General features: G+C 50.5%; 8 protein-coding genes across 8 annotated transcripts; 3 read left to right on the forward strand and 5 right to left on the reverse strand.

Moving 5' to 3' along the window:
* Positions 1-295: 295 nt before the first annotated feature.
* On the forward strand, positions 296-2,976 carry J4E82_000248 (uncharacterized protein; the record flags this gene model as incomplete). The annotated part of the gene is made up of 5 exons (XM_051726570.1): positions 296-656; positions 705-1,107; positions 1,157-1,385; positions 1,438-2,215; positions 2,273-2,976. The coding sequence occupies 5 exons, from the start codon at positions 296-298 to the stop codon at positions 2,974-2,976; spliced, it is 2,475 nt and encodes an 824-aa protein (XP_051593752.1).
* Positions 2,977-3,525: 549 nt separating this feature from the next.
* Positions 3,526-4,036, reverse strand: J4E82_000249 (uncharacterized protein; the record flags this gene model as incomplete). The annotated part of the gene is made up of 2 exons (XM_051726571.1): positions 3,526-3,553; positions 3,600-4,036. 2 exons carry the CDS (start codon positions 4,034-4,036, stop codon positions 3,526-3,528), a joined length of 465 nt encoding a protein of 154 aa, XP_051593753.1.
* Positions 4,037-7,867: 3,831 nt separating this feature from the next.
* Positions 7,868-9,596, reverse strand: J4E82_000250 (uncharacterized protein; the record flags this gene model as incomplete). Its single annotated transcript, XM_051726572.1, has 2 exons — positions 7,868-9,041; positions 9,112-9,596. 2 exons carry the CDS (start codon positions 9,594-9,596, stop codon positions 7,868-7,870), a joined length of 1,659 nt encoding a protein of 552 aa, XP_051593754.1.
* A 3,143-nt stretch (positions 9,597-12,739) lies between these two features.
* On the forward strand, positions 12,740-14,065 carry J4E82_000251 (uncharacterized protein; the record flags this gene model as incomplete). Its single annotated transcript, XM_051726573.1, has 3 exons — positions 12,740-12,743; positions 12,811-13,014; positions 13,200-14,065. The coding sequence occupies 3 exons, from the start codon at positions 12,740-12,742 to the stop codon at positions 14,063-14,065; spliced, it is 1,074 nt and encodes a 357-aa protein (XP_051593755.1).
* Positions 14,066-14,423: 358 nt separating this feature from the next.
* On the reverse strand, positions 14,424-15,780 carry J4E82_000252 (uncharacterized protein; the record flags this gene model as incomplete). The annotated part of the gene is made up of 2 exons (XM_051726574.1): positions 14,424-15,019; positions 15,072-15,780. 2 exons carry the CDS (start codon positions 15,778-15,780, stop codon positions 14,424-14,426), a joined length of 1,305 nt encoding a protein of 434 aa, XP_051593756.1.
* Positions 15,781-17,047: 1,267 nt separating this feature from the next.
* Positions 17,048-21,266, reverse strand: J4E82_000253 (uncharacterized protein; the record flags this gene model as incomplete). Its single annotated transcript, XM_051726575.1, has 7 exons — positions 17,048-18,735; positions 18,783-19,344; positions 19,398-19,993; positions 20,082-20,670; positions 20,720-20,870; positions 20,994-21,085; positions 21,135-21,266. The coding sequence occupies 7 exons, from the start codon at positions 21,264-21,266 to the stop codon at positions 17,048-17,050; spliced, it is 3,810 nt and encodes a 1,269-aa protein (XP_051593757.1).
* A 504-nt stretch (positions 21,267-21,770) lies between these two features.
* J4E82_000254 (uncharacterized protein) lies at positions 21,771-24,658 on the forward strand (the record flags this gene model as incomplete). Its single annotated transcript, XM_051726576.1, has 8 exons — positions 21,771-21,824; positions 21,880-21,955; positions 22,003-22,066; positions 22,286-22,355; positions 22,420-22,804; positions 22,852-23,760; positions 23,812-24,055; positions 24,106-24,658. 8 exons carry the CDS (start codon positions 21,771-21,773, stop codon positions 24,656-24,658), a joined length of 2,355 nt encoding a protein of 784 aa, XP_051593758.1.
* A 616-nt stretch (positions 24,659-25,274) lies between these two features.
* On the reverse strand, positions 25,275-26,225 carry J4E82_000255 (uncharacterized protein; the record flags this gene model as incomplete). Its single annotated transcript, XM_051726577.1, has 4 exons — positions 25,275-25,459; positions 25,515-25,745; positions 25,818-25,940; positions 25,991-26,225. The coding sequence occupies 4 exons, from the start codon at positions 26,223-26,225 to the stop codon at positions 25,275-25,277; spliced, it is 774 nt and encodes a 257-aa protein (XP_051593759.1).
* Between the last annotated feature and the right edge of the window lie 1,130 nt (positions 26,226-27,355).

A 27,355-nucleotide genomic window follows, 5' to 3' on the forward strand; every position in this document is an offset into this window, starting at 1 on the left:
AACCGATCGCTCGGTACAGATGATTTGTTTAAGCTTCCTAACAACAATTTTATGGCCAAATTCACGATGTTTCGGGGGCGAAGGCTCACCACATACAGTGGTAAGACTACTACGATCCACTGTCGACGACGGACCGACGCGTGCTTGGCAGATACAGCACTGTTCTAGGGCAGCTTCGCTGATAGCTGGCGTTTAATATATATCTTGTGTGGGATAGCTGCCTTTTATCTAGCTTTCCCATCAGTTTAATTGCATCACTAACGAAGTTCATTCCGTCTCTTTCGTTTGTTTCATCATGGACCTCGCACGTTATTTCAGTTTACGGCGGAAGACTACCGACAGTCACGGCAGTGCGCATACAGGACACAGGAACAGGCGGACTTACCTGCCCCTCCTCGCAAATCCCATCAACGAGGATGTCCTCGAAGTAGTGACGAACAATTCCACAGACCTAGAAAAGACCAATACTCACACCAGCACGTTCGACAGTTCGAATGATACGACCACACTTGCCGGAAACGGCAGGACAAGCCGCGGAAACATCATCATTTACAAGCAACATACAGAGGCTAGCACGATAGAGCTTTTCTACGACCTCTTTTTCGTTGCCAACCTTGCATACTTCACGGCTATGCATCAACACACTGATGCAGAGTGTACGCATGTTTGTCCAAACCTTGATGCAGTAACTAACACTCTATCAGCACTCATTAACTACCTCAAACTTTTCACTCTGATGTGGTTTACTTGGCTGAGCGTCACACTATTCGACGTGCGGTTCAGTATCGACTGTGTGTGGAATCGGTTTCACAAAGCCATACAGTTCGGCATCTTCACTGGCTTTGTGTATGCCGGTCCGGTCTTCGACAAGTACAGCACCAGTGGCGTTGAGAAGTCATACCGGAACTTTGCCATTGTACTCGTCATCGGTAGAATTGCGATCGCTGTACAATACGCTGTGGTTATGTGGCAGGGTCGCATGTTCCGTCAGACGTTGATTCCTTTAGGTCTGAGCGCTGGCGTGCATGCCGCGGCAGCAATAGGCTATGCCATCACTATGGTTGTCTTTCCTAGGGGTCGTGTTGGTCTTGAAGAGCAACTCGCATGGCAAGTAGACTTCTTTCAATTCGGCTGCTCAGACTAACAAAGTACGCAGGGTGATCATATCCATTGTTGAAGGTCTTCTAATCTTTCTCATCGCTATGATATGGCGGATCATCAGTTTCAAGTATACCCATCTAACGGAGCGGTTACAACTGCTTACCCTCATCATCATCGGAGAAGGAATCATCGGGATGGTGAAGAGCGTAGCATGCATTACGAAAGGTCAGACGAGCAATAACATGAGTGAGATCGGAACCGTCATTGCAGCTGTGCTTCTCTTGGTATGTTGCCACATATGAGTCATTCGGGGAACGCTGCTAATCAAGCTCATAGTACCTTTTGTGGATGCTGTATTTCGACCAGCTTTCTCACGATCGCTTCGGAACTCTACGACAACAAGTGTGGGCTCTCTTACATTATCCGTTGCACTCAGCAATTCTCTTATGTGTCGAAGGCAACACGTCGCTGATCGTATGGAACTCTGCCGTCCAAGCTCTCAGATGGATATGGTCCTTAAAGCCAAACGATTATTCCAAACCGGCGGATGGCTACTCTAACACCGCTAGCTATATTGACTACCTCAATCAGAGCATGATTGCAGTCAACGGTAGATTCAAGAGCAAATACTGGAACACAACATACAACTGGAACACCAACTTCACTGCTATCGAGAACTACACTGCAACGTATGGATTCAAATCGGACGAGTGGAACAACCGCACCGGCGACGTCGTTCGTTACATGTTCGACAGGGCGCAAGTCTTTGTGTATGAGGCACATGCCGATTCTCTAGCAAAACTCAACGCTGTGACATCAACTACGACGAGTCCACGAGTCAAGCTGGACGCGGTATCTGATGTTTTCAACACCACTACAATGCAGTTCTTCATTGGTGCTGGCTGTGTATTGCTGGTATTGGCCATCATGTATTGGTTCAACAAGATACACAAGACGAAATACGAATTCGGCGAGATCATCAACAGAGTCGTCGTTGGCTTCACGCTCATCATTCTGGGAGTGTCTACTGTCATTGCCGACAAGACAACCAACGGTTTCAAGTTCAAAGGGAGCCATTGGATAATCCCAATAGTGGTGCTGTTCTTCGCTGGTGGTAAGTAGCTCCATTCGCTGTCAATGAGGAAGGGTTGTATGCTAATCTCCTTCCTAGTACTGTTCCTTGATAATATCCTCTTAGTTGTCACACACTACACGAGCCGCCATCCACGCCACTCACATCACCGTGATGTCTCGTGGGGTAACAGATCTCTGGCCGGCGACAGCGATAACGAAACTGGTGGCCTCATATCAAAGTATCCTAGCCGCGCACCAAGCCCCGGTGGCATGCCCAAGAGCGCACCTCGTAGCAGAGGCCATACACCAGCGCCTTCTTTGAACAGAGTCCACACCGCATATACGCCATACTCAGACTCGCCGCCCCAGCCACGCGACTTCGCTGCAGGCCCATCAAATGGCAAGACTAGGGTGCCGAGTCATAGTCCTGGTCCAGCTTTTGGGAGTGATGTTACTCTTCGAGACGAAGGGAACTACAATGGACAAGGCAAAGGCAGAGCTAACATGGGAGACTTTTCGTACGAGAACACGCCTACCAGTGCTTTGCCTGACGGTCAAGGACTCGGCATCGGCATTGCGGTCCATCGAGCTAGCACTCCAAGCCTCTACAGCGATGCCGACAAGAACGGTAATTTGAGCAGAAAACCAAGCAAGAACAATTTGAAGGAGAAGGCCAGTTGGAAGAGCTTGGGTGTCATGAATGAACATGACTATGAGGGTAAAGGGTATGGTGATGCAGGATTGCAAGAACCGACACGCGCAAGGACGGTCAGTTTTGGGGATCATGGAAATTCTATTTGATCGCTTGTAGACAAAGCATACGTTGCGCATTTTGGGCGGATGGTTTGAAGTTTTAGCGCGCATTCTGTCGGTGTTTTGTTTTGTTCTTTCAACATTCGGCTCCAGTGCCTAGATGCCTGGGCCAATGCAGCCTGGACGGCTTCACGATTGTTTTTGAATAGAAAGCGTAGACAGGTGACCACCTTGAGATTCACCATTTCCATGCGATCGAGGCTTTCGGTCGTAAAGCTCGTAACTCTTCCCCAATCATTTCGTTCCATCTCTTCCTAGTGTCACGAAGCTTTCCCAGCCTCGTTACCTCTAAAAACTATCACATCACGTGCACTAATTCATCTCATTAGGTACTCACCTTCCTCTCCCATCGTAAATCCAATCTCCACATCTGAGTTCCTAACCAGCCACAGGCACGCTTTCTGCCCGGGCACCAATCACAATTTCAGGTCAAAAGCTAGCGTCGCAAGGCTGCAGATGCGGGGCAACCCTTAATGCTTACTGCGCCCCTCTCTTCAGGCACCCAGTGCAATCCTACTTGCTGCGGCGCAGTGCGGATCAGGGCGCAGACTTCGTAAGACCCAGACTACGTCGTTGTAAGCATCATCATCACCATCCTACCTTTTTCTCACCTTCTTGTAACACGACACCTCAAGGCGGAACAGTCGTTGTTGTACGAGCACGTCTGGATACGAGTATCGTTGTTGCACTCAGCTCGGCCTACGAATCGTGGTACCGGTACTGGAAGAGCGGTAAAGCCTGTGCGAAGAGGGGCTTGGCAGGGTTCTTCGTACGCCGGGTTTACGAGGATACGGACGCGAGGAGCCGAGGTAGAACTGCCAACGATTTTTCCAAACGTACAATCTCGACAAAACGATTTTACTGGCAACTGCAGGACTTCCAGGAAAGCTAGCGATAAGGCAAAAGACGGATTGCGCATTCCTGTGAAGTTTGGTGTGCTCGGGTACGCAGATCGCGGAGCTAGGGGGCTCGGAGAAGACGTCGTCTTAGTGCGTAAGACACGACGAGAGGAGGCGCAGACATTTGAGTTTCGTATCGGAACAGCCATCAAGTTGAACTCGCGGACAAGAAGAGAAGGAAGAGAGACGTGTTGCTTCGATTGCGTCACTGCGCTTCGTCAACACATCGGCAACCGAAGGAAGGGTGGCCCTCACCAAGGACAGCAACAACATCAATAACAAAACCAACAACGTGGATTTCGGGAGACAATATCGACCTACTTCATTGAATTTCGTATAAGAGAGCCTCTTGTCGCTAGGAATTGGTATCGCCGCGTCGACATTTTTACCGCCTCCTTACCATTATTCTTCCTCGAGCATCATCACTACGCCTGCCAAACTTTAGCTATACCACCAAACCGACCGCCATGCTGCTAACAATGTCAACAACCCACCCGCGCACGGATGACTTCCTAAGTCTACTCTCACACTGGCATGTCCACAAGGCCGAATCAACATTCCTCAAGCGCTTCAGTATGCGGTGCCTAGAAGTCGTCGCGCTGGCGGTAGTCATGCTCTTTGTTCCATTTACGATGCATCACGTTGTCCAAGGCTTGGATGAGATCTACGAGCTATTGGGTCGAAGAGCACGATCACCATACGCGGTAGCCTCGTGGACGAGCATCGCTCTAGCCGCCGTCATGCTGCTAGGCTGGCATGTATGGCTTGGTCGATTGAGTTACAGAACGATTCTAGAAGCAGCATCGATACCGATGGAGGATACAACCATTACACCTGCAGAAGGGGAAGTATTTGAAGAGAGAAAGTCGCAAGAGATACGGATTTCATGGGGTCGTGTACTGAGTCGTATCGTCATACCTTGTCTACTCCTAATATTGGGTTCGCACTTCATCCTCCAAATCATCACACGTATCAGGGATCCGAGACCACGTATTACACTCAATACAGTCGACATGCAAGAAGCTATAGGGCAGTTGTATGGGTTTCGATGATGCACCCCGTATGTCGAGGCAAGAACTCGGAGTGGCAAAGTTGCGGGTAGTGAAGATGAAGAAAGAAGCACGAAGTCCAGAATCGGGCCATATAAAGGACACATACGAATTGAAAGAAGGGTCTACCCGAACGACAACCCGGCGATTGAAGAACGATCGACACTACACAGGCAAGAGACGACGCGACGACGTGTTAAAGCGGTGGTCTTTACCCCAGAATTTCTTCGGCTCAACTCCGGTCCCGTCCATCCCGTCCAGGGTCCCGCCTTCTCCGCACGATGACGTATTCGACGCCAGCCTTTGATTCCCTCCTACCTCAGACTTGACCTCTATATGCATGGCGTCCAATCTGCTGTGCGACAAGTAATATGGCTCGTTGGGCCTCCAGCCAACATCTTGGCAATGGTGCACGGGGTCAGTTTCGAGAACAAGGGCAATCGGCCCGTCTCTTCATGGAGAAATGGCGAGAAGGGCCGGCTAGGCATGCGCTCTAGCTGCCGTCTTTGGTGAGAGAGCGTGGACAGTGCTGGTAAACCTAGGCGAATGTGATATGGTCAGATAGCAACGGGACATGTGGGTCGGTGTTACGGAGTTATGTGACGTCCATTCGTGGAGACAAGACCGTGGGGCTTGCATTATACTTGTTGTCGAACAGGTGGAAGGTTTTGCCAAAACATATTCATGTATACAAGTGCCGTTACCAATATGTATAGTATTAGGTGTGCAAACACTGAAGCTATTGTCACGTCCCTTGACTCTCTTGTCTTCTGGATAAGTTGGTAAAGTAATGCCGGAAACAGCCTACTTCTAGCCTCGTGAAATCTGTTTCCTGAACGTGAAGAAACATATGTTTGAACTGTACTTGCCCTTTGAACAAAGCGAGTCCAGAAATCTTCTTAACTTACCAACAATCATCTGATGCCACCTAATTGCGATATCGTGTAAAGCCTCTCTACCAGAATACGATCAGATTCTTTATGCTAGAGACATTGCACCTACTAACAACACTACCGCTGTCACTGCTACTGTCAACACATCTTTGAGGATAGCATGACAGTACTGGCGAGCCTAGATAGTTGACGTACATCAGATCACCCATGGAAACATTCCGAGCCGCAAGTGTACCATAAGCAGCCTGTGGTAGCGTATTGTGACTTCTTAGTGGTACCCATCCACAGAATGGCAGTCTGGCTCGGACAGCGCCGTGTCAAAAATGTATACTGTACCATGGTTAAGCACATATGGTGCGTCTCACGAAGATAACTACCATCGCTCATGCCAATTCGATATTGAGGTGTTTATCTGCCGAGTAAGGAGTAGGCAGTGCTGCGGTTTTACAGTAGAGATGCTTTCCGACGGGAAAGATCATACTGTTCAATCTGGTGGACATGATGATTAGTAGGCTGAGTCTGTATATTACCCTTTTCTGCTAATTTGTCCAGTTCAATTTCGGTGTAGATACTGGAGCGTGAGTGTCCAAGCATTGTATGGCGGTTCCGCAATCTTAGATGGAGCTTGGGCTTCAGCCATCTTCTCGAAAATACACCAATATGTTCAGCTCACGATGTGGACAATGCGGGGAAAGATGGGGCCGTCTTATCATTCTGGTCGACGAGCACATGCGTTATCAATTGCGGAGAAGGTCCTGCAAGGTACGGACATCTAGCCAAAACCACAAAGTGCAGCATGAATAGTGCGTTACCGACGGTAGATAGAGGCTCCAATGCAAACGTGCGGAGCTGTGGTGGGCGTGGGATTATAGTGCGCCACGAGCGGGACCGGGATATTGGCGACGGGATCAATTGGCCGTTTCGGGACGTCGAGAGCGATCGTATATACTGCGCACCGACGCCTGTGAAGCTGAAGATGGCCTGAAACGCTCTCTTTCCTTGGTAGAAGGTCCGAGATAAGTGCAGCGGTATTATAGCGTTGGTGGCACGGTCGCAGATGCGTACACAAGCCACAAAGCGAGCGAATCGTTGACTCTCTGCCTCAAGAATTCCAGCCTCTCTGACGAGCTTATGGCAGGGGTTCGTGTAGCAGCACCGGAAGCCTGATGATAAGGCAAGTGAGACATCTCGCATGGCGCCCTACTAACAACGATGACCTGTAGGCTCGAGGCATCCAGAAACAGCCGGAGACCTTGGCCCAACACCGGAAGCAGGCGGCTGCATACAAGTGTGGGTGGATTGATACTGTTTGATAGTGGCGCACAAGGGGGCTGGGCGAGGCGAGTCGAGGCAGACATGGTCGTGGGCTGTGTCTGGTGGAAGTAGCAGTAGCGCAACAGTGGCAGTGAGTCGCGCGGAATGCATTGCCGAGCCTCCTAATAAGTGCTCTCTGATGCCACGTTAGGGTTCGGGCGACTTCCCAAAAGCCAGGCGGATGGACCGCAGTCTACAGGTGTTTTGTTCCAATAAACGTACGTATGCGAAATGTCGATCGTCGTTGAGGGATGGTCTCAGCCGTGCCTTGGCAGGTCAAAAGCCGTCAGTGTGCTGAACCATACGACACTAGGCAAGCTGGTGCGTGACGGCAGATGCATCACCAGCGTTGCTACGAACATGGTAGCGTTGTCGCATTGGAAATCTCTTAAGACTGTGTCGCATTGGAATTGTCGTCTCAGTAGTGTCGCGTAGGCCATTAGAAAGGATGCTGCAATATATTAATCACAATCGAAAATCCATGGTACATTGTCGCTTGGGTATCCTTTTTTTGGCCTCGCTGTTTGTCGCATAGGTATAGCGGAGGTCGGGAATCATTCGCAAGCTGCCATATCTCGATGTTCGCAGAATGAATGGGTATAGTATTTATGTAAGAGCGCAGCCAGTGTTCATAGGCTTCTGGCGATAGAAAATCTATCCAATGGCGTTAGATCATGACAGAATATCTCTGCTATACAGGTTTCGCTGATTCGCTAAAAGCAATTCAAACAGCACGCTTGTCCACGGGGACGTTACGCTTCAGTCCGATAAGTTGCAACATCTCAGTCCAGAAGCCGACAGGTGGTGTGATGAAGGAGGCCTCGTAGGCATCGATGAGAGGAGCATCCCAGACAAGGTCAACCTCATGTGGCTTCAGCCACTTGGTCCTCTTAAAGAGTTTCCAGAAGATGAACAGGATCGGGGCAACGCCAACCATGGTGTAGTATGTGAAGAAAGACTCAAGGGTGAAGTTGCCGGGCTTGAAGGTGCTGTAACCATACACAAAGACAACGCAAATCTCGAAGCAGAGCGCAATCCAGGTACCATATGGCTGGAAGTAACCGCAGTAAGGGAGCGTCTTTCGGTCGAGGCCTTGAACTTTGCAAGCCTTGTAGAAAGCAAGGTAGGTGCCGCACATGACGATGTAGTTAATGACACCACCAGCAGTGATGATGTTGGTGAGCCAGGTCAGGACTTTGGCGGAGTCGTCCGACAATTGCAGGAAAGACAAGAACGGGAAGATCATGACTACACAGAAGCAGTAGATCGGAACACCGTTCTTGGTGCACTTGCGCAGGATCTTGGGGGCACGGCCCTCAATAGCAAGCGAGTACAGACTGCGAGTCGCGCAGTAAGTGTACGTGTTACCCGCAGAGAAGATACTCGTGATCAAGAGGGCGTTGACAAGGTGGGGAAGGCCGCCGATGTTGAGATTCTTCATAGCAATGACGTAGGGAGAGGCAGCAGCACTGCTCTCACCAGCTGCCAAGACGCTGACAAGCTCTGGGTCGTTGTATGCCAAAACGATGCCGACGCAAAGAGCACCAAGGATGAAGAAGGCACCAAATCGGAAGTACACAGTCTTGAACGCGGTCTTGATGTACGCGCGAGGACGCTTAGCCTCACCGGAGACCATGGAGATGTACTCGGGACCAACGATACAGAAGGACGCAGCCCAAAGAGAACCTAGGAAGCCTTCGAAACGTCCAAGATCGCTGCTGCCGGGCATTGGGCCAGGGTCGCGCCAGTGTCGGAAGCCATAGGCATCCTTCTGAGGGTTACCTCCAACCATGGTGACGAAGGTGAAGCAGTAGAGAATCAGGATCAGCAGGACCTTGCCTCCAGAGAGCCAAAATTCTGCCTCACCGTATGCCTTTACAGCCAAGATGTTGCAAGCACTAGAAATAATTAGTTTCTGTCCTCTATGTATGTAGTACATCGCCCTCAAGGCTAATCGGTAGTTCTTACGCATATAGAACGATGACGGCCGCACAGACAGCAGCGACTGGTATGTCATCTCTCCAGTATCGCAGCACAATGTTGAGAGCTGTGATTTCGAAAGGAATCAGCAGAGCTTCGTAGAAGAAGAAGTTCCAGCCGGCCATGAAGCCTAGGGACTCATCGACCCAGTGTCCGGCCATTCGAATGAAACCTCCGGACACGGGCATGAAACTGGCCATTTCAGCCATGGCGTTGTTCACGAGAGCGATGATGCAAGAGTATCCAGTGTATGCGAGGAGTATACCGAGGGGACCACCCTTGTTGAGAGCACCTCCAATGGACACAAAGAGAGCAGTTCCAATAGAACCACCAATCGCAATGAGTTGGATTTGACGGTTACCAAGATGACGCTGCAAGTCGTCGGAGTTGTCGGTCACTTGGCCATGTTGGATATCGTCACCAGGATAAGTCTCGCGGACGAACTCTCCAGAATATTTCTTGTCCTCGGCCATGGTTGCAATGGGGATTGTCGCTTTAGGCAAAGTGTAAGTTGTCGCAAGGGAGTAATGTCGCGTATGGAAAGTCGCTTCAGGTATTGGGATTTGTCGCTCTGGAGTCGACGCTGGGGGGGGGGGGGGGGGATCGACTATCAGTCGCGTGGGGGAGCAGCTAAAGCTACAACAAGATGAGTTGCACTGGATGCCAGTGAACAGAAGGAAGGCTACAACGTGGTAGAGGAAGTGAGATTGCCCTTATCGAAACCAGGACCCTTGGGGTGAAAGGCAGGGTACTTATACGAGAGACAGGCGCGGCACACCCAGTCTGCCCTGCCTGTGGATCCTCTCGGTGGTGAGCGCTGCGATGCGACTACGACTCGAAAGCGGTTTGGTGGGACACTAGGCGGACGGCGAAGACTAACTGATTGCGGCGTAGTAAATGTACCGCGATTCTGGGCATGGGATTCGACGGCACAGAGTTTTCAACCCACCCCGGCTGTAGCGACCCCGCTCGTTTTGTGGCACGCGAATGGGGATGCGCCATCCCTCGTTAGCGGCGTGGACGGCGCCACCCTACTGAGCCGGGGTGGGTGACAAGACGGGCTCAGCGAAGCAGCGCAAACGTCTTGTTTGCCCATGGGCAGGCGCGCCTGGGTCAGGTTCTGGGGCGGGCGACCAGGGCCCAGGTCCTCCGCCATTTCAAGACAGTTAAGGGAACGTAATCCAGCGCGGCGGGCTTTGCTAAGTTGGCGGGCTTCCGGTGCTGGCGAGTGGCTGCATGAGAGGCGTGTGAAGGCAACGCAGCCTCAGACGCGAGCACCAGCTAGCGAGCCATTTGTCACACCAGGCTCTTGGGAATCCGGGGTCTGGTACGATTGCTTCTGGCGTGGCGCTTTGCGGCTGATAGAGCCTCGCATCTTTTGTGAGAAAGAGGTCGTCTGATGCCGCCAGCTACATGTGTCTAGGGGAGCCGCATAACGAAGCCTCTGGACCGGGGCTCGGCTGATAGCAAGGAACAACGCCACGGTGCTTGATTCGTGCCTTGCGCGCGTTGAGAGATTGGCATTGCGGGAGACCAAGCCTTGTACAAATGAAATGACGGCATCGCGCGTGAGAAGTACCGCCCTGAAGCCGGCATGTTGTACTGTGCGAACAGTATGTGCTATGGGTCGGTCCTTCTCCCTTCTGCCACGGAAATTCGATACGATAAAGAATTGATCGCCATCTCTTGAGATATGCTCCTGCATGGATAGTAATCGTTCAAAGCCCTTCGCGTCGCCTTGTAGTTGCAATTCGAAAAAACTGCCTGCATATCAGTTGCCCACGGGTGGCTTGGAAGATCCGCAGCAGGTGTAGTAGCGAATCCTAGGAGCCGATTCTGCGGAATGCTCATACTGGTCAACTCGAAAGGAATAGCGCTCAGCCTCTCACCTCAGCGTCCGGTTGTTTTTTGCCTAAAAGCGCTGGGTCCTCGGCATCGCCCGATTGTGGGCTGAGCGGCAATCGCGTTCATTGTGTCTACATTGCAGCCCTAATTATTCGCCGTGTTGTAGGAGGGGGGCCTTTTTGGATGCGTTATCAGAGGGCAAGAGGTGAGGTGAAGAATGGGAGTCACGGTAGCAGCATAGAAATCTTCCTTCCGATTCCGGCTCCGGCTCATCGTCGGTTCGTCGCACCTGCTTGCCCTCTGCCGATTTTCCAAGGACGAAGCGACGATACATGGCAGACATTTGCAAGCAGCCACCGAGCAAAGAAGTGCAACTCATCGAGTCTACCAGGCGTCGCACAGCGCACAAGACGGAATCGATTACCTTTTTCCATACGTACGATTGTTCTTGGGGCGTATCTAGCAGCGTGAGCGTTGCTGTCACAGACACGACTCGCAAGGTGTTACTGTCGGAATCACATTGTTCTTCGTTCTCGATCTCAGGCACGTTGTGGCGGATCAATCAATGATGGCTGCCGCGTGTACATTCCCTCTTCGCTAAGCCCTACAATGCTCAGATCTAGGTCACCATCGCCGCCCGCAAGCGTTTTAGCACAACACCATGGCAATGCTCACAGCTTTTCCGCGGCAACACTGCATTCTGGTCTCGACCGTCGTGCTGGTCGCTATTTGCACACAAGCAATATGGAAACTAGTCACGCTTCCACGTTAGCAATCTTTAATCGTAGTCATTCCTTATCAGCTCCAGAATAGTGGAGTTCTCCGTTCATGGCCCACACTCCCTTGCTTCCGCTGTTCCGAGACACTTCTGGACGGACCCTGAATCCAGGGCAAGGGAGATCATATTCGCGCGGCGATCGCTGTTCGCTGCGGACAGCTTGCGATGCAGCCAATACATACCATTACGCTCACTCGGGCACCTGCGATCACTCTGGACATGCATTTATTGGGGATTATACTGGCCCTCTCTTGTTCCTACCGCTGAGGGAACATGTCGTCATCGGCTGTATGAGCCAGGGTTTAAAACAGATCTTGTAATCTTGACCACGCCCCCAACCACGATCTTGACTCTTTTTCCTTGTTTACAAAGTGCTGGTGGAAGACGTTTCGAACGACGAGTTGCCTCGCAATGCCATCATCCAGAGCCTGCGTTGGTGCTTAACAGGAGTTTCGTATCAACGCGCCCCACTCCTGTTGCCTGCCCCGCGCCACGACATCGTGCTTTCCGCATACAAGCGTTGTGTGTTAGCAACTCCTGTACTTAGCTCTCGGGCGCTTTCCGTCAGCCGTCTCAGCCTCACGGGCTCAGCCACCCAGGTCCTTCTTGCAGCCGGAACAAGTCGTGTCTTATTCTTTACGAGTACAAAAATCACGCGCGTCCTTATCGTCGTTATCCCCGCTCCCTCGTCTTGTGCCCGGCATCTCCTCACTTCTTCATCTTTACAAATTCCTGTCCTCCAGCTGTGATACGTGCCCTCACGCGCGTCCTGACATCCTCGTAACATATCCCACCTACAAAAAGGCTCCACGTCACAAAGGTCGCATCGTCAAGACTGTTGTACGACCCATCTTGCATTGAAATACACGGTGAGTATCTGAAGAGAATATTGCTCTAGATCCGTGCCATTACAAAAGTCCGTTCTTGATCCTGCAATTTTCGTAAAATCGCAAATGCTAACACGTCCTTTGAACGCAAAGGACATCAAGCATCATGTGTCGTTGTAAGTGTCTCTGTTCAAATCGCATGTGAGACATGCACTGACTTCGTATACCTACACCAAGGGTTTGCATACATTTCTCCTACGGAACCATGTCTGCTGTCAGACGTTCTCATCACGCCAGACAACAGCATCAGCAAGCAATGCTCCGAGCACTATCTGCCGCATCTACTGCCCCATAATGAAGAGAAGGACCTGGATGACTCACCCGATGAGTTGATGCGGATGCGCAACTCTTTACTGAATATGGACGGACTCGGAATTGCTTGTACGTGTCATATCGTATCCCTGTACCATCATATGGCTTTCTTGATGTACAACATCATAATACACGTGTATTTGGTAGTCACAAAAATCAAGGCGAGGTACCTCCAGAAAGCCCAAGGCCTGGAGTCCCAGAAAAGACAGCGCTACAAGAACACTCAGGTCCCGGAAATCTGCTAACACACCCAGGGTACACGACAGCGACCTCATCCTACGTTAAGAATGTCACAGGTCCTCGTCCCGCCCTCTATAAATCCCAATCGCCGCCGATCAACGACTTCAACTTCAAGTCTCTCTGCTACAACACCGAATCACAATGCGTCTTCGCACACATCCGCGCCACAAGCGGCTCCGTCGTAACGCAAGTAAACAGCCACCCCTTCGTCTTCGGTCGCCACGTCTTCATGCACAATGGTGTCATCTCAAACTTTTCCTCTATTCGCCGAGAAATGACGTCCCTCCTCTCCTTCGACGCATACTGCAACGTACTTGGTAGCACAGATTCTGAGCACGCTGCCGCTCTCTACATCACAAATCTTACAAACAGTGGTGGTAAAGAAAGCTGGGAGAAAGCATATCCCCTGAAGAAAATGCATGAAGCCATGCAAAAGACCGTCATTCAAATTCTCACACTCCAAAAGAACCTACTCGGTGAAGCTAACACACCAAATTCCTTGAATCTCTGTACCACCGATGGTACGAAGATGCTCGCTATCCGTTTTCGGAACCATATCTCACAGCAGCCACCGAGTCTGTACTGGTCAGAGTTCGCGGGCCGCACCCTGAATACAAAGTACCCTGGTAACCCAGATAATAAGGATGGTGGGAGCGCGGATGCGGGCACAGAGATTGGGGAAGCAGGCATGATGGGTAAACATACTATTATCGCGTCTGAGCCCACAACATATGATGAGAAAGAATGGCACCTGATCAAGAGAAATTGCGCACTTATGGTGGACGAAGATGGCATCGAGCGCGAAGAGGAGCTTCAATATGATGAGGGTTTGAATGCGAGAGATCCAAAGTTTGATGACAGAGTTGGGTCAAGCAAATAGCAATAGTTACTGACGAATATTTGGTCATATGCTTTGGGGAGATCCCTAGTGTTTTTGGTTCTGGTTCACCTATTTACGTCTGTATAATGCTCTCGAGACTTGTGACCTCACTTCAGTGCGATTCTCACGTGTAGCGATTGGCGTGTTGTGGGCTTCCACTCTTACCAGTGCTAGTACGACGAACCATGGCGATGCGAGATAATAGATATTGTGTTGTATTATTATTGGTAAACTTACAAGGGTATCCGAGTGCGCGCGTGTGAAGTATGTCGCTGGAGACTGAATTGTCACGGAGACACAGCTCCTGCTCATGTCGAGCCTTCGAACATGTTGAATGCACACATACTCGTCCCAATCATCACCGATATCCGCCATCCCACGGTATACCATCCGGCCGGAGTCCCATCGCCTCTTTCTGCTCCATCTGCTTCCTCAACTCGGCTTCTCGTCTCGCATCCTCCACATACCGTATCCTTTCCCTTCTAGCCTTCTCTTTCAACTCTCCAAAAGGATCGAATCGCTCGCTCTCTGGATTCTTGAAGGGATTTTGCTGCCAACTTCCGCGATCCGTAAGCGTCGTACTTCTAGGTCGGTTGTTTAGTACATCGTACGCTTTGTTGAGGGGTGGATCAGCAAACGGATTTGGCGTTGGTGGTACACGGGTTGAGCGCTCGGTAGAAACGGTTTCGGGGCGGGAGTATGGGCCTGGACCGAATAGTGTATTGCTGCGGTCGGTGGATCGGGTCAAATGACCGTTTCCGCCAGCACCGTCGCCGCCATTGAGACGCGCGAAGATCGAAGATGCGGTGCCTACGTGTGCGGTCTCTGGAGGTGGGATGGAGGCGGGTGCGTAAGGATTGGAGGATTCGAATGATGGATCCGCATCGATATAACTGTGCTTACGTTTGCGGCGCTTGATGAAAACTACTGCAGCGACAAGCAGCGCTAATGCACCTACTCAGTTATTAGCAATGGAATAGTAGCAACTAGAATGGTGGTGACGAACCAAGTACACCCAACACTATTGCTGCAATCATGGCGTCTTTTGTCATGATAGGCTCTTGTTCTCGTTGTGGAAGCCTTTGGGGGACACTACTCTCGCCGGAAAGTTCTGGCTCAGCTGTGTTCACAGGTGGCGGAGCTAGAGATACTGAAGCCATTGCCGAAGACAGCTCCGGAGGGTCTGTTGGTCTGACTTCCTTGATGATGGTTGATGTTATGGTAGGACGAACAGCAGTTGAAAGTGTGGACCCGGTAATCTGGGGTTGTGGTGCATCCTTTCCTGAAGATGGTCTGCCAAAGGTGAAGGAAGGCACAGCCGTAGCCGAACTTTTGTTTTCCGATAAAGAGGTTGGCATTGATATAGCGGCAGTTGAAGTAGCACCCGCAGTTGAAGTAGCACCCGCAGCTGAAGTAGCACCCACAGTTGAAGTAACACTCAGGGTTGAAGTGGCATCCAGAGTTGCAGTAGATGCAGCTGTGGCACCGCTTTCAACTGGTGATGGTGGCTCGGCCTCGTCTTCGGATTCCGAATCCTCGCTCTCGGATATGTCACCGACTGTTGATGGGCTGCTGAACGGTGAATCTGGGCTCTCTGGGCCTTCTTCCTCTTCAGCTTCGGCAGCAGGCATCCTACTTGCAACAGGATCGACCTGACGAATGCGCTTTGGGAAGACCTTGACCGGGGACGGCCTTCGGAGTTGATAGCGTGCCATGATTGATGTAACAAAAGGTATTAGGTAGTAAATAAACTGAAATGCGCTCGCGCAAGTAACATCAACAAACTACAAGAGAGTAAAAAAAAAATGTCCCCAGGACTAAGAACCGAAATGAATGTATCCGGTCGACGGAGGAACGAAAATAGAGCCTGATTTCCTGAAGGAACGACAATCCACATCAATCAAGAAGTGGAAAAGAAAGTGAAGCAACGGAAGATGGAGACGCCAATGCTATCAATGTGGGATGACGGCTTGGGAGTTTGCCGTCAGGGTCACTAGTCTCAGTCGCATAACGTCTCCAAAGCGCGAATCAGTGGGTCAGCTCGGAGCTGCCTTGATCCCCAGCGCTGTGCGGAGTATGCCAGTGAAACGGCTCATCTGCTATTGGGCTGTCGAGTGTGTCCTTGAAACTAAGGCTCACCAACAGCCACAGCACACAGTGTGCGATCGTCAAGAGAAGGCATGAAACTGTTGACTTGAGCGATGCTAAGACGCGCTCGTGCCAGGAGTATTGCTTGTTCGAGTTCGTGGTTGGTTGCGGCGATTTTGTGAGACGTCTTGGCAGTTTGACCTGACGATGATGGATCGCGTTGTGCTTCAGCACCTCCACATGCGCGGCAGCGGCATATGGGTTGTTAGAGCCACACACCAGCCTTTTTGTGTAATTTGCGGGTTAAGGCGGTGGCTCTAAAGATTAAAGCCATGACGCGCCGCGTAGGTCCAGCCGGCGCCGGAACTATCTGAAGACGCGTACAGCGGAGTTCAGTCCGGCGGCAGGGCCAGTCTAGATTGTTTGGCAGAAAAGGGCAGGAACCGTCGCGTTTAGCATCTCGACGGTAGGTATGGAAATCGACTGTCGCGATGAACAGTTGAAGGGTCAGATTACAGAGAAGAAGGAAGCCAAAAGTGGAGCAAACCCCGGTCGATAAGCGAGGTATTAGCATGACGCAGTCGCGGGTCACCGGCCTTCCGCATCAACAACGTCCGTCTCCTCAGGCAGCATCGCGAATCATCTACTGTCGCGTGCTCTCTTGCCCTCCGGCGCTGGAGTCAAAACCGATATTATGTCATAACCTGACTTAGGTATGGCGTCAGATGTCCACAGCAGAAAATCCCGCTCAGGCCTTCACTAGTCATTGGCAATCACGAAACTTGAGTAACGAAGCCGAGCGGGTGATATTGCATATCGCACAGTCTATGAACGGTTCTAATTTTGGGTTCAGTTCAGACGAAAAGAAAGCACTCAGTCCTGTCTGCTCGACTGTCATATGGGTATCGCCCGGTCCATACTCTGGCCTAAGCACATCTCGTAGTATACACCCTTTTTAGCTAGCAAGTCCTGGTGTGTGCCGCTTTCCACAATCTTTCCCTTCGCAAAGACGATGATCATATCTGCGTCCTTGATTGTGCTGAGACGATGCGCTACCGCTATCGTTGTTCGGCCACTTTGCGCTTCTTCCAGCGCCGCCTGGACGACCCTCTCGGACTCGGTATCAAGCGCGGAAGTGGCTTCGTCGAGAAGAAGCAGACGCGGCTCGCGGACCAGCGCTCTAGCGATAGCGATACGCTGACGCTGCCCGCCAGATAGTTGTGTGCCTCTACTGCCACACATCGTTGCAAAACCGTTTGGCAAAGACGCAACGAAGTCTGAAATGTTGGACTGTTTGGCTGCGGCTTCAACCTGAGTGTCAGTCACATCGCCTTCGACACCCATGGCGATGTTATCCCGGACTGATCCCTGGTACAAAACCGGCTCTTGCTGAACTAAAGAGACACCTCGGCGGTACTTGCGCGGACAAAGACCCATCAACGGAACGCCATCGCAGGTGATGAGTCCTGTAACGGGATCGTAGAATCTCTCGAGAAGCGAGACCATCGTCGACTTTCCACAGCCCGAAGCGCCGACAAGGGCAATAAATTGACCTGGTTGTACATCAATATCTATACCCCCGAGGACCTTGGCGTGTGGCCGAGACTTGTAGGCAAAGTCAATGCCCTGCATCTCGACGTGTGCTGGACCCTTGTCCTTCTCGTCGTCGAACGGTGGTTTCGACGCGTCTTCCTGTACAGCAGGCTTCAATCTGCGCAGCCAAAAGATGTAATTTGCAGCAGTCGTCGACTTGGTCAGACTCGTGGTGTACGAGAAAAAGGCAGCAGCAGCCTCTCCCGAGAAAATGACACCGATGAAGACTGTGAAGAACTGGGTAGTCGTGTACTCTCCCGTGCTGATCAGTTGACCGCCGTACCAAAAACCAAGAGCCATTGCCAGGAACGAGATGGATTGTGTGAGTGCATACCAGAACATGGTCCACACTAGAGCTTTGATGCCGTCTCTTGCAACGCCGCGTAATCGATCTTCGTAGCGTGCGAGGATCTGCCTTTCGAGCGCGAGACTAGAAACTGTGCGAATGGCGGAGACTGCTTCAGCAGCGAGAGCAGCACTGCTAGCGAAACGTTTGCCGGTGAGATCCTCTAGCTTGAATTCAAGTCGGATCCTGAGGTACCCGGAGAACACGATCAAGGGCAAGGCTCCAAATACCACAACGAGACCTAGCTTCCAACCAACTACAATGGCAAGGATCGAGCTGGAAACGATGTTGACGACATTGATACAAATAAGCATCAAGTTGAAGCCCATCAAATCTCGCAAGCTATCAGGATAGGCCCCGAGCTTTGATGCTAAAGCACCGCTCGCGTTATCCTGGTCATCGAAGAACGCCATATCCTGCTTGAGGACGAGGTCAAAAATTTCGCGTCTAAACTTTCTCGCGACAACCTGCGCTACGATGTTGCTGGTCCAGCCAACAACACTGTAGACGGCGAAGTTGCCAAGTGCCACGATAAAGAACATCAAGGAGTAGAAGTCACCTTGATCTACTGCTTCGTTTGAAGACAATTGAAAGGCTTCGACAACGCGAGAAAAGAGGATAGCCTGGGCAGGATACGTTGCTCCTGTCGCACTTTAGTAACAGGAAGGTCTAAGCGATGTGGTAACATACCTCCGACTAGGGTTGCAACAGCCAAGATAAGGAAACACTTCCAGAGATCACCTTGCTCCTTGAGGACTATGAAAGTACACTTCAGCAGGTTGTAGTTGATGTTGTCTTTTTCTGGCTTCTCCGCTTCTTGACCAATAGCCGATGCTCGAGTTTGTGTTCGGACTAGATCCACCTTTTCCGCAGTATGATCTTCATCTAGCTGCTCGTCGCCCTCTGTTTGCCCAAGATCTTGAGCCTTGACAAGACGGGCGTAGGCGCCATCTTCAGCAAGGAGCTCGTCGTGCGAACCTTGTTCAACCACAACTCCATGAGCCATGACTGCGATATTGTCTGCATTTCGGATAGTAGAAAGCTTATGAGCAATGACAATTGTAGTACGGCCTTGGGAGACCCGCTCAAGCGCTTGTTGTACGATCTTCTCTGCCTTTGGGTCGAGAGCACTAGTGGCTTCGTCTAGCAAGAGGACAGTCGGTTCCGAAACGATAGATCGTGCGATAGCTAAGCGCTGCTTTTGACCACCTGAGAGGTTCGTAGCGCGCTCGCCGAGTTGTGTATCGTAACCCTATCTAACGTTAAGGATTTTTCTGTGAAAATGTGAGAAGCAACATAACAAACCTTGGGTAGTCGCTCAATAAATTCTTCAGCATAAGCATCCTTACAGGCCTTTTCTACGAGCGCTCGCTGCTCGCTTTCAGGCAGATTGGCCTTTTCGGTGCCGGCCAATCCGAACGCAACATTCTCGTAGACAGTGCCGGAGAACAGTACTGGCTCTTGCTGTACCAACCGGATGTTCGTACGCAGCCAAGTCAGGTTGAGCTCCCGGATATCCGTACCATCGAGATATATGGTGCCGCTAGCCTGGTCATACCAACGTTCTATCAAGCCAATGACCGTGGATTTTCCGCTACCGGAGGCTCCTACCAGCGCTGTAGTCTTACCAGCAGGTGCCAACAACGTCAGGTTCTTCAGGACTGTGATGTCGGGTCTAGCTGGATAGGAAAAACTGAGGCCGCGAATATCGACGACACCTTTACACGCATTTGGTATTTTTCCATCATCGCTCAAGGGGTCAATCTCGGACTTCCGGTCGATGGTCTTGAACAGCTCGTCGGCTGATGAAGCCGCCTTCGTCAAAGCGATGATTTGAGGTGCGATGGTTGTCATAGCAGTTGCTGCGACGATGACAGCGAGAATGACAGTGAAAACGTCGCCTGTTGAGCAATTAGTATCGTATGCTACATGACTTGGCGGGTTCATCCATTCCAGCTCCATCTCAGTCCCATCTGACGCATTACGTACCACTTTCTTTGACTTCACCCCTGGCAAACATCCGAATGCCTTGCCAGAAGGCCAATCCATAGCCTGCGTAGATGCAAAAGAATTCGGTAGAGAACATAACGGCATAGTTCGGGCACTTCTTCATGCCCACTTCTTGAGCATCGCCAAGAAGCTTGTCGTACTTGCGAGACAGCAATGGATGGAGCCAGAACGCATGGACTGTTCGCACTGTCGAGAAGACTTCTTCCGCAAGTTGTCCAGCTTTGGAATAGATCGGTAGCAGTTGATTCTCGTTCTTGGTGTCAATACCTATGGAGATACCAACCACGACAATGATTGTTGGAACAATACTTATCGTTATCAGAGTAAGCTTCCATTGTATGACAAAGGCGATGATGAATGCAGAGACGAAGGTCGATACACCTTGAATGATTAACGTGAGCTTCTCGGATATGCCATTGTTAACGTTGTTTCCGTTCGTCGTAGCCTGAGTGGTGACCGAGGCTGCTTCATCTGAGTCGAAATACGCAATGTTCTGCCGAAGAATGTGTCGTATGAAGTCCAGTCTTAGCGCCTTAGTGGTCCGTATTGCCGCGATCGAGATGAAGGCCTTGAAACATAAGCATCTGTTTCAGCGATACGAATAGTTTACCACCTACCGAGTGTATGTAGACCAGCCCAAACTTTGCAATGAAGAGATACACAAAGTACAGACTATACTTGTCCACTTCTGAGCGGTATTGTGCCGGCGTAATCGAGCCCGTCGCAAATCCAGTAAATGTTGACACGAATTTCCCAAAGACCAGGTCCCTGTAAAATGAGAAGAATAGGTTAGTGTGTGTTTGTCAAGTGACCAAGGCTAAGCGCTGTAAGATTCCACAGCCCTTTATCTCCCCATATGAAAAACCTAGATGGCGTGCACGTATGACTTACATTAGTGGAAGTAAGGTTCCAGCGGCGATTGCTGCGATGAACGCAATGATGTTGAGCGCCCAACTGGTGCGATCTGCATACTTGAAGATGCGCTGACAACGTTATTTTCGGCGTTTCTCCAGTTCTGCCTAGCATGCTTACCACGTAGCCGCCCATGCCTCCCTTTGGCTCCTCAACCGCGCCATCGCTCTTGTCTGTTGGTGTTGTACTTCTCTTGACGTCATCGCTTGTGCTCTGCCCAGGCGTGTCAAGCAAATCCTTATCTGGCGACATATTTGATGTGAATGTTACATGCGGCGGGTAGGCAGACAGCAGTGCTCTACCCCGATATCTAAAGCCATCTCAATGAAGTTGAGCATTGCGTCCGGACTTTGCAAAGCCCGGACCCGCGGTGAACAGGCGTTCGGAAAAGGGCGTCGCAAGCAGCTGGATATTTCCTTTATGGATCGGTATACGAGTAATGCGAGCCAATCGGCGAATTTTTGAAATCTTCGGCCTAGTCACGGGGTTGCGCGTTCTTCGCATCTCTGCTAGTGAAACCTGGTGGCAGCGTTCGGCTTCACAGCATTATAGTTTTGACTCACTCGAGTAGGCTCTGTTTCGCAATATTAGGCTGTTGCCTATGCTGGCGTGATTCTGGCTATGAGTAATGACATCGTTGATAATTCGCAAAGCCGCGGATCCCGAAAAGTCCGTCCTCCGCACACACCCACATTACAATCCAGTCTGGCACTTCACGCGTAGAACAACCGCGGCACCGATTGCGTAACCGCCACCATGGAAGACGACGACATGGATGGATCGCTTGATGGAGCTATGTCCAAGCGTGCGGTAAGTCGCATAAGAAATACCAAGGGCGGCATACACGTTGACGATCCACATCTAGTGCGATAGTTGCCGAACGCGCAAGATACGTTGCGATAGAGGCCTGCCATGTTCCAACTGCAAGGCGAGTAAATTGGGTATGTTCTACTTGGCATGTTCCGAGGATCGCTGCTGATTCGTGCAGCTTGCAAGACAACTCCTCCCCAGCAGAAGGCGCAGCGACAAAGGGTCCACATCTCTGAAGAATAGTACGTATAAATCGCTTGTGGCGTAGTCGTCACCGTTTGTGGCGCCAGTCGTACCCACACTGCTACCGAGTTTCTGGGTAAACGTGCGTTCGCATGGGCTTAAACGACTTCGCGGCGCTCTCAGGTCGCGTACTGCGGGATGTCAAGTCCGCTGCGGCCAATCAACCGAGTTGTCCGGATCTGGTGTTGAGTAATCTGATCAGGACTGACTCCGCTTAGCGAGAAGAAGATTGATCGAATTGAAGACCGTTTAGCAGGTATCGAAAATGTTCTTGCTAGTCTTGCAACGGTAAAGACTCCCGTGTACGAACAACACGTGAAGCATACACTGACTTCGTACATTAACATTCTAGAAGCTTGGCAGTCTAGACCTCCAAAAAGACTCCCACGATACTAGCAGCCAGTCGCGGTCGAGTAGGGTTGGTCCTTCCAGAAGTCCAGGAAGTGGTCTCGTCGATGCCCATACACCCGCGCCATTCGAGGGCGAGAGCTCCATCAACAGCCAGTCTGATTATGCTCGAGCGATGTTGGCGCAAGCTATTGGGAGCACACCCTCTATCGGCCAGAATGAAGAAGTCAAGATGGCGCTTACTGCTCTTGCAGAGATGGTTTCTCAGCAGGGCCAAAATAACGCGTCTTCCAACCACCTGATCAACAACTCTCTTGCCGACATTGACCCTGCAAATCTAGAGCGCCCACCGTGGGATACAGCGTGCTACGCTTTGGAAAAGGCTAGTGGTAAGACGCCACATATTGTACATCTCGTTCAGAGCTGATGCAATCAGAATATCCAACTATGGCATTTGCGGTGGTGTTTCCATTCTTGCGGATGGCTAATCTTAAAGATATTTTCTACGAAGCGTATCATAACCCAGAAACTTGTAGCGCCGCTCGACGCGTGCTCACTTTTGGCGTTCTGGAGAATGTGTTCAACGAATTTCGGGTCTTTCCACTAGTCAACATGGACACTACTAACTACTACACATACGCCACCATATGCAGGAGGCAGACAGAAGTGGCCCTGTCGCAGTTGGCTATATGCTTGCCAGCAAGCTATGAGAACATCATGGCCTTGGTACTTGGTGCAGCACAAGCGGTTGAGAAGTGCAGACCCTCTCTATGTTGGACTATGATATCGAGTGCAGCAGGCTTGTGTCAAAGCCTAGGTTACCATCGTATCAACACCATGGTCAACGACAACCCGGAAGACCGTCAAACGAAGATCCAAATCTTTTGGATGATATACATGCTCGACAAAACCCTTTCTTTACGCTTGGGTCGCTCAAGCATCCTCCAGGACTGGGACATATCTCTGCCGTTCGTTGTGTCGAGTAATCCTGACGACAAGAATCCCGAATCAAGCGACATGCTCTCGTACTGGATTAAGGTCGCGCGAGTACAGGGTTTGACCTACGAGAAATTGTTCTGTCCTGCTGCCTTTTTGAAGTCTACCGAAGAGCGCACGCGCATCGCCATTGATCTTGTTAATGCTCTCAACCAAGCCTGGTACGAACGAGGAGATGCTTCACTTGTGGATTTCAGTCAGCCAGGCCATGCATTTAGCCTTGGTTCAGAGCGGCCGAGCATGATAGGTCACACCCCGAATGAGACACCGAAACCGTCTCAATACAAACGCTATGTACACAAGTCACCTAACATGGGGCGTGACCCAGGTGTTAGCGAATACATCCAAGGCAAGCTCTCCCATTCCCATCATCAAAACCAACTGACTGATCTGGGAAAAGGTTCTTTTGAGCGTGTTCAAGACATCTTTTTCTACTCTGATGTTGTCATGCACTATTCAACCGTCGCACTGATTCAGAGAGCGGTGAGTCCAAGCAACATGTCATTCAATCAGGAATGTCTCGAGTCTTCACGAGCGGCTCTTGTAGCCCACATGAGAGCAAGTGCGCAGTTCAATAAGAAGGGCCAAGAAGATCTATGGTCGGGATATGTGCACTGGTCGGTTCTCCAGGCGCCCTTCACGCCGTAAGTTGTCCCAGCAATCTGCACGCTGCTCAACTAATCCAAAACAATAGCTTCATCGTATTATTTTGCAATGCTATCCAGAAGGCAGACACATCCGACGTTGATTCTGATATACACTCCCTTTCAGAATTTGTCACCAGCCTCGAATCTTGTCGCACAATTTCTGAAGGTGCAGATAAGCTTTATAAGATGTGCCATCTTTTCCTGCGGGTTACCAAGCTTTACGTAGCGGCTAAAAGACAAGATGCCGCTTCGCGAGTGAGGGGAATTTCACAGAACAAACATTCTGGATACTATACAACTGTGGATGGCACACAACTTGATCTTAGTACTATGTCTCAGTTCGATCCTTATCTCAGCGCGCTCGGCCTAATGCCTGACACCGCATGGCCCACGACTACATACTCCACCACTCCTGCTTCGGCGAACATGAATCCTTTCGGAGAAGCTCAGGCAATTCACAATGCGAACGAATCTGGTGTCGCCTTGGGAACATCACAGGGAAATCAAAATCCTATGCAGGATTGGTTTTCGGGATCACGCTATCTATTGAATATGATGGAACCGGGCGACGATTTGCAAATGCCAGATCTCGACATGTAATAGACAAGGGCACAAATACAAGCTTCACTCTTGGCGTTTGGAAAATAATAGATATCACTAGCTGTACATTTGCTTGTCGTTGGAATATACCCTACTCTTGGCATTATTAGATGCCCTATCCTAGCTGCCATATCATCATCATCCTTCACTGGAACACTTTGACTATCCAGCACTCTCTTGTATCACTTCAAAAATCAATACATAGCACTTTGGAACGACAATAGCCTCTATCTCGCAGTCTTATAAAGCGTGCCAGGGTATAAAATGTAAGCTCTGAGTGGTTTCACATCCACCAACGTTGCTGCGCCCTACAATCTTGAAATCTGCCCAAGCAGTCAAAAAAGCACAGCGTGATGATGCATTGCGTGACCAAGATCAATGAGTGGAGCCCAACGCATGGTTCGTGTTGCGAAACTGAAACGGCTTGTTTCATGTGCGGACGAGAAACTCGAATCGATTGCATGCGAGAAACGATTGAAGAAGAAGAAAAAAGGAACATATTGTAGTTTGCGAGAAGAAAGATGCCAGGGAGCCTCTTCCGTTTGTTCAGTGGAATTATATCGCGAATATCATTAGACTATATACATCGCGACCCGGACTATGTACGACGACAAGATCACACATCGAGATCAGGCATCGCGTTATCGTTAGCCCAATCTTTGATCTTCTCAAAGTTTCTGCACACATGGTTGCTCTCGTAGTCAGGCCAGTACCCCTTCTTACCCTCTTGCGGGTGGAAGGTGAAGACGTTAACGTCCGAGAGACACATGAGGTTCATACGAAGGATCTCGATACAATGATCTAAGTTCAATAGTTAGTCGTGATCAGGAGTGAACGAGTTCGAACGCGAGCTTACCGAGGTGCGCCCTGACCTTTTCAGGCTTGTCGTTCGTGTCGCTCCACCAGAGTTTGGGGTAGTAATCTGGGTACGTCGACATGCGGAGCAGGTTGAGGCAGTGAAGTTGGTGGAAGACTTCCAGGCCAACCCGGTATCCTGTTTCGCCTGTTTTCGGGTCTACGACTTGAAGGGCATCGGCGGGCTTTTGCAGCCTAGGGAAGTCTTCCATGGAAATCATCTGATCAGGAACTACGTATTGTTAATGATGGAACCTTGGGTGAGTATAGTATGGGTGTACAAGGAAGGGAAGCAGTAACTTACGGTATGCGATATCCATCCATGCATTTTCTACATCGTCGGTAATGCCAACGTACTTGGAGGAGTTCAATGGATTTGCTAACTCGAACTTTGTTTGACTGTACTCGACAACATGCTTGGCAGGTGCTAGACTGTGTTAGCCAACGATCCTGAGTGATCGAGACCTGTGAACATACAAAAGACGTCGAACTGATCCATCAACTTCGCTGCTGAATGACCCGAGAAGTCTTTTTGCGACATGACCGAACAGATCAATGAAAGCATTGATAGTGTGAAGAGGAAGAGGTTGAAGAGTGTAAGATAGATATAGCTCTTCCTTCTTTGCCTGTCGTCTCTCTGGTATTGTGTGGTGATAAAGGCGGTGTTTTCGGAGTCGCCTTGCGAAGAGCTGGAATCGGTATACTTCTCCATCGTGACTCTTACAGCGAGAGCTATACAATAGATGTGATGTGAAATTTGTCTTTACGACGTTGGAAGAAGAATTATTAGTCGACCCGCGATGTAGAATAGAATGACGACCGCTCAACGTTCGAGTAAGATGAAAGAAAACAACGATGGACAAAAGCGTAGTGAGTAAGTGAGAATTGATAGCCCAAGGAATGAAGATTAGTCTTGCGACACCATCCTCCGATACGTTTTGGGTATCGCCAGAGGCAGGTTACCGAAACACGGAACATCTCAAACGATGCCGCCATGCCGTGCATGTCGCTCCCTGTAAGGCATCTCTTTCCGTTGACGCCAGGCAACAATAGCCTTGTGCACCCGTCTGCGACAAGGCTTTAAGGCAACAAGCTTTTACCAAGCCTTCTGAGACGCAGGAAGTGGGGACGTCTCAGCATTTCCGTTGGTTCAGCCGCTGCTTGGGTTTCGAAGTGGACACTTAGCCAAGACTGGATGTTCATACTTCGGCACCATCGTTTCAGCTTGGCGCGCCAGCCAAAACGGGGTTCCTTTACTGACATGACACGCACATGGAACAAACGTCCCAGCAGCATGATGACAGAACAACGGAAATAACGTCAAAGAGTTGCCTGTGCTAGAGGCGAACCGCGGCTTCGAGGCACTAGTTCCATGGGTAAACTCGTCGGTTACAGTCTATCCAATGAGATGCGAGCCCCAGAACCCCATCATCATCTGGTCAAAGCAAGCTATACAGATCGCATTGCCAATAGCCAGAAGAATCATCGGTAAAATGTCGCGGAACCTGAGGCTAGACGCAGTTGCGCGGCGGCTCGGTTTGGACACGACCTTATTCTTCAAACACTGACAGGCCTTGTCCACTGCTGGCGGTGTCGTTGGTGGAGACGGAAGCCCGTCAAGACCTTCCGTGTTTGGCTTCCCGTACAAACGCCTTCCACTGCTGTCACATCGCGGTAGACTCGATAACCTACTGGGGTGTCAACTCCGCTTCTGTGCCGTGAGCAATGCAACATGTCTCAGGAGCTGGAGGAGAGAGCAAGCATGTACCCGCTGTGCTTCCCCGGAGCATACTTCAGTTATAAAGCATCTCGAAGTTCCAGAAGAAAGGGCATCAAGCGTTG

Source organism: Alternaria postmessia (assembly GCF_024291825.1).
Source record: "Alternaria postmessia strain BMP 2775 chromosome Unknown scaffold_1, whole genome shotgun sequence".
NCBI classification, from domain to species: Eukaryota; Fungi; Ascomycota; class Dothideomycetes; order Pleosporales; family Pleosporaceae; genus Alternaria; species Alternaria postmessia.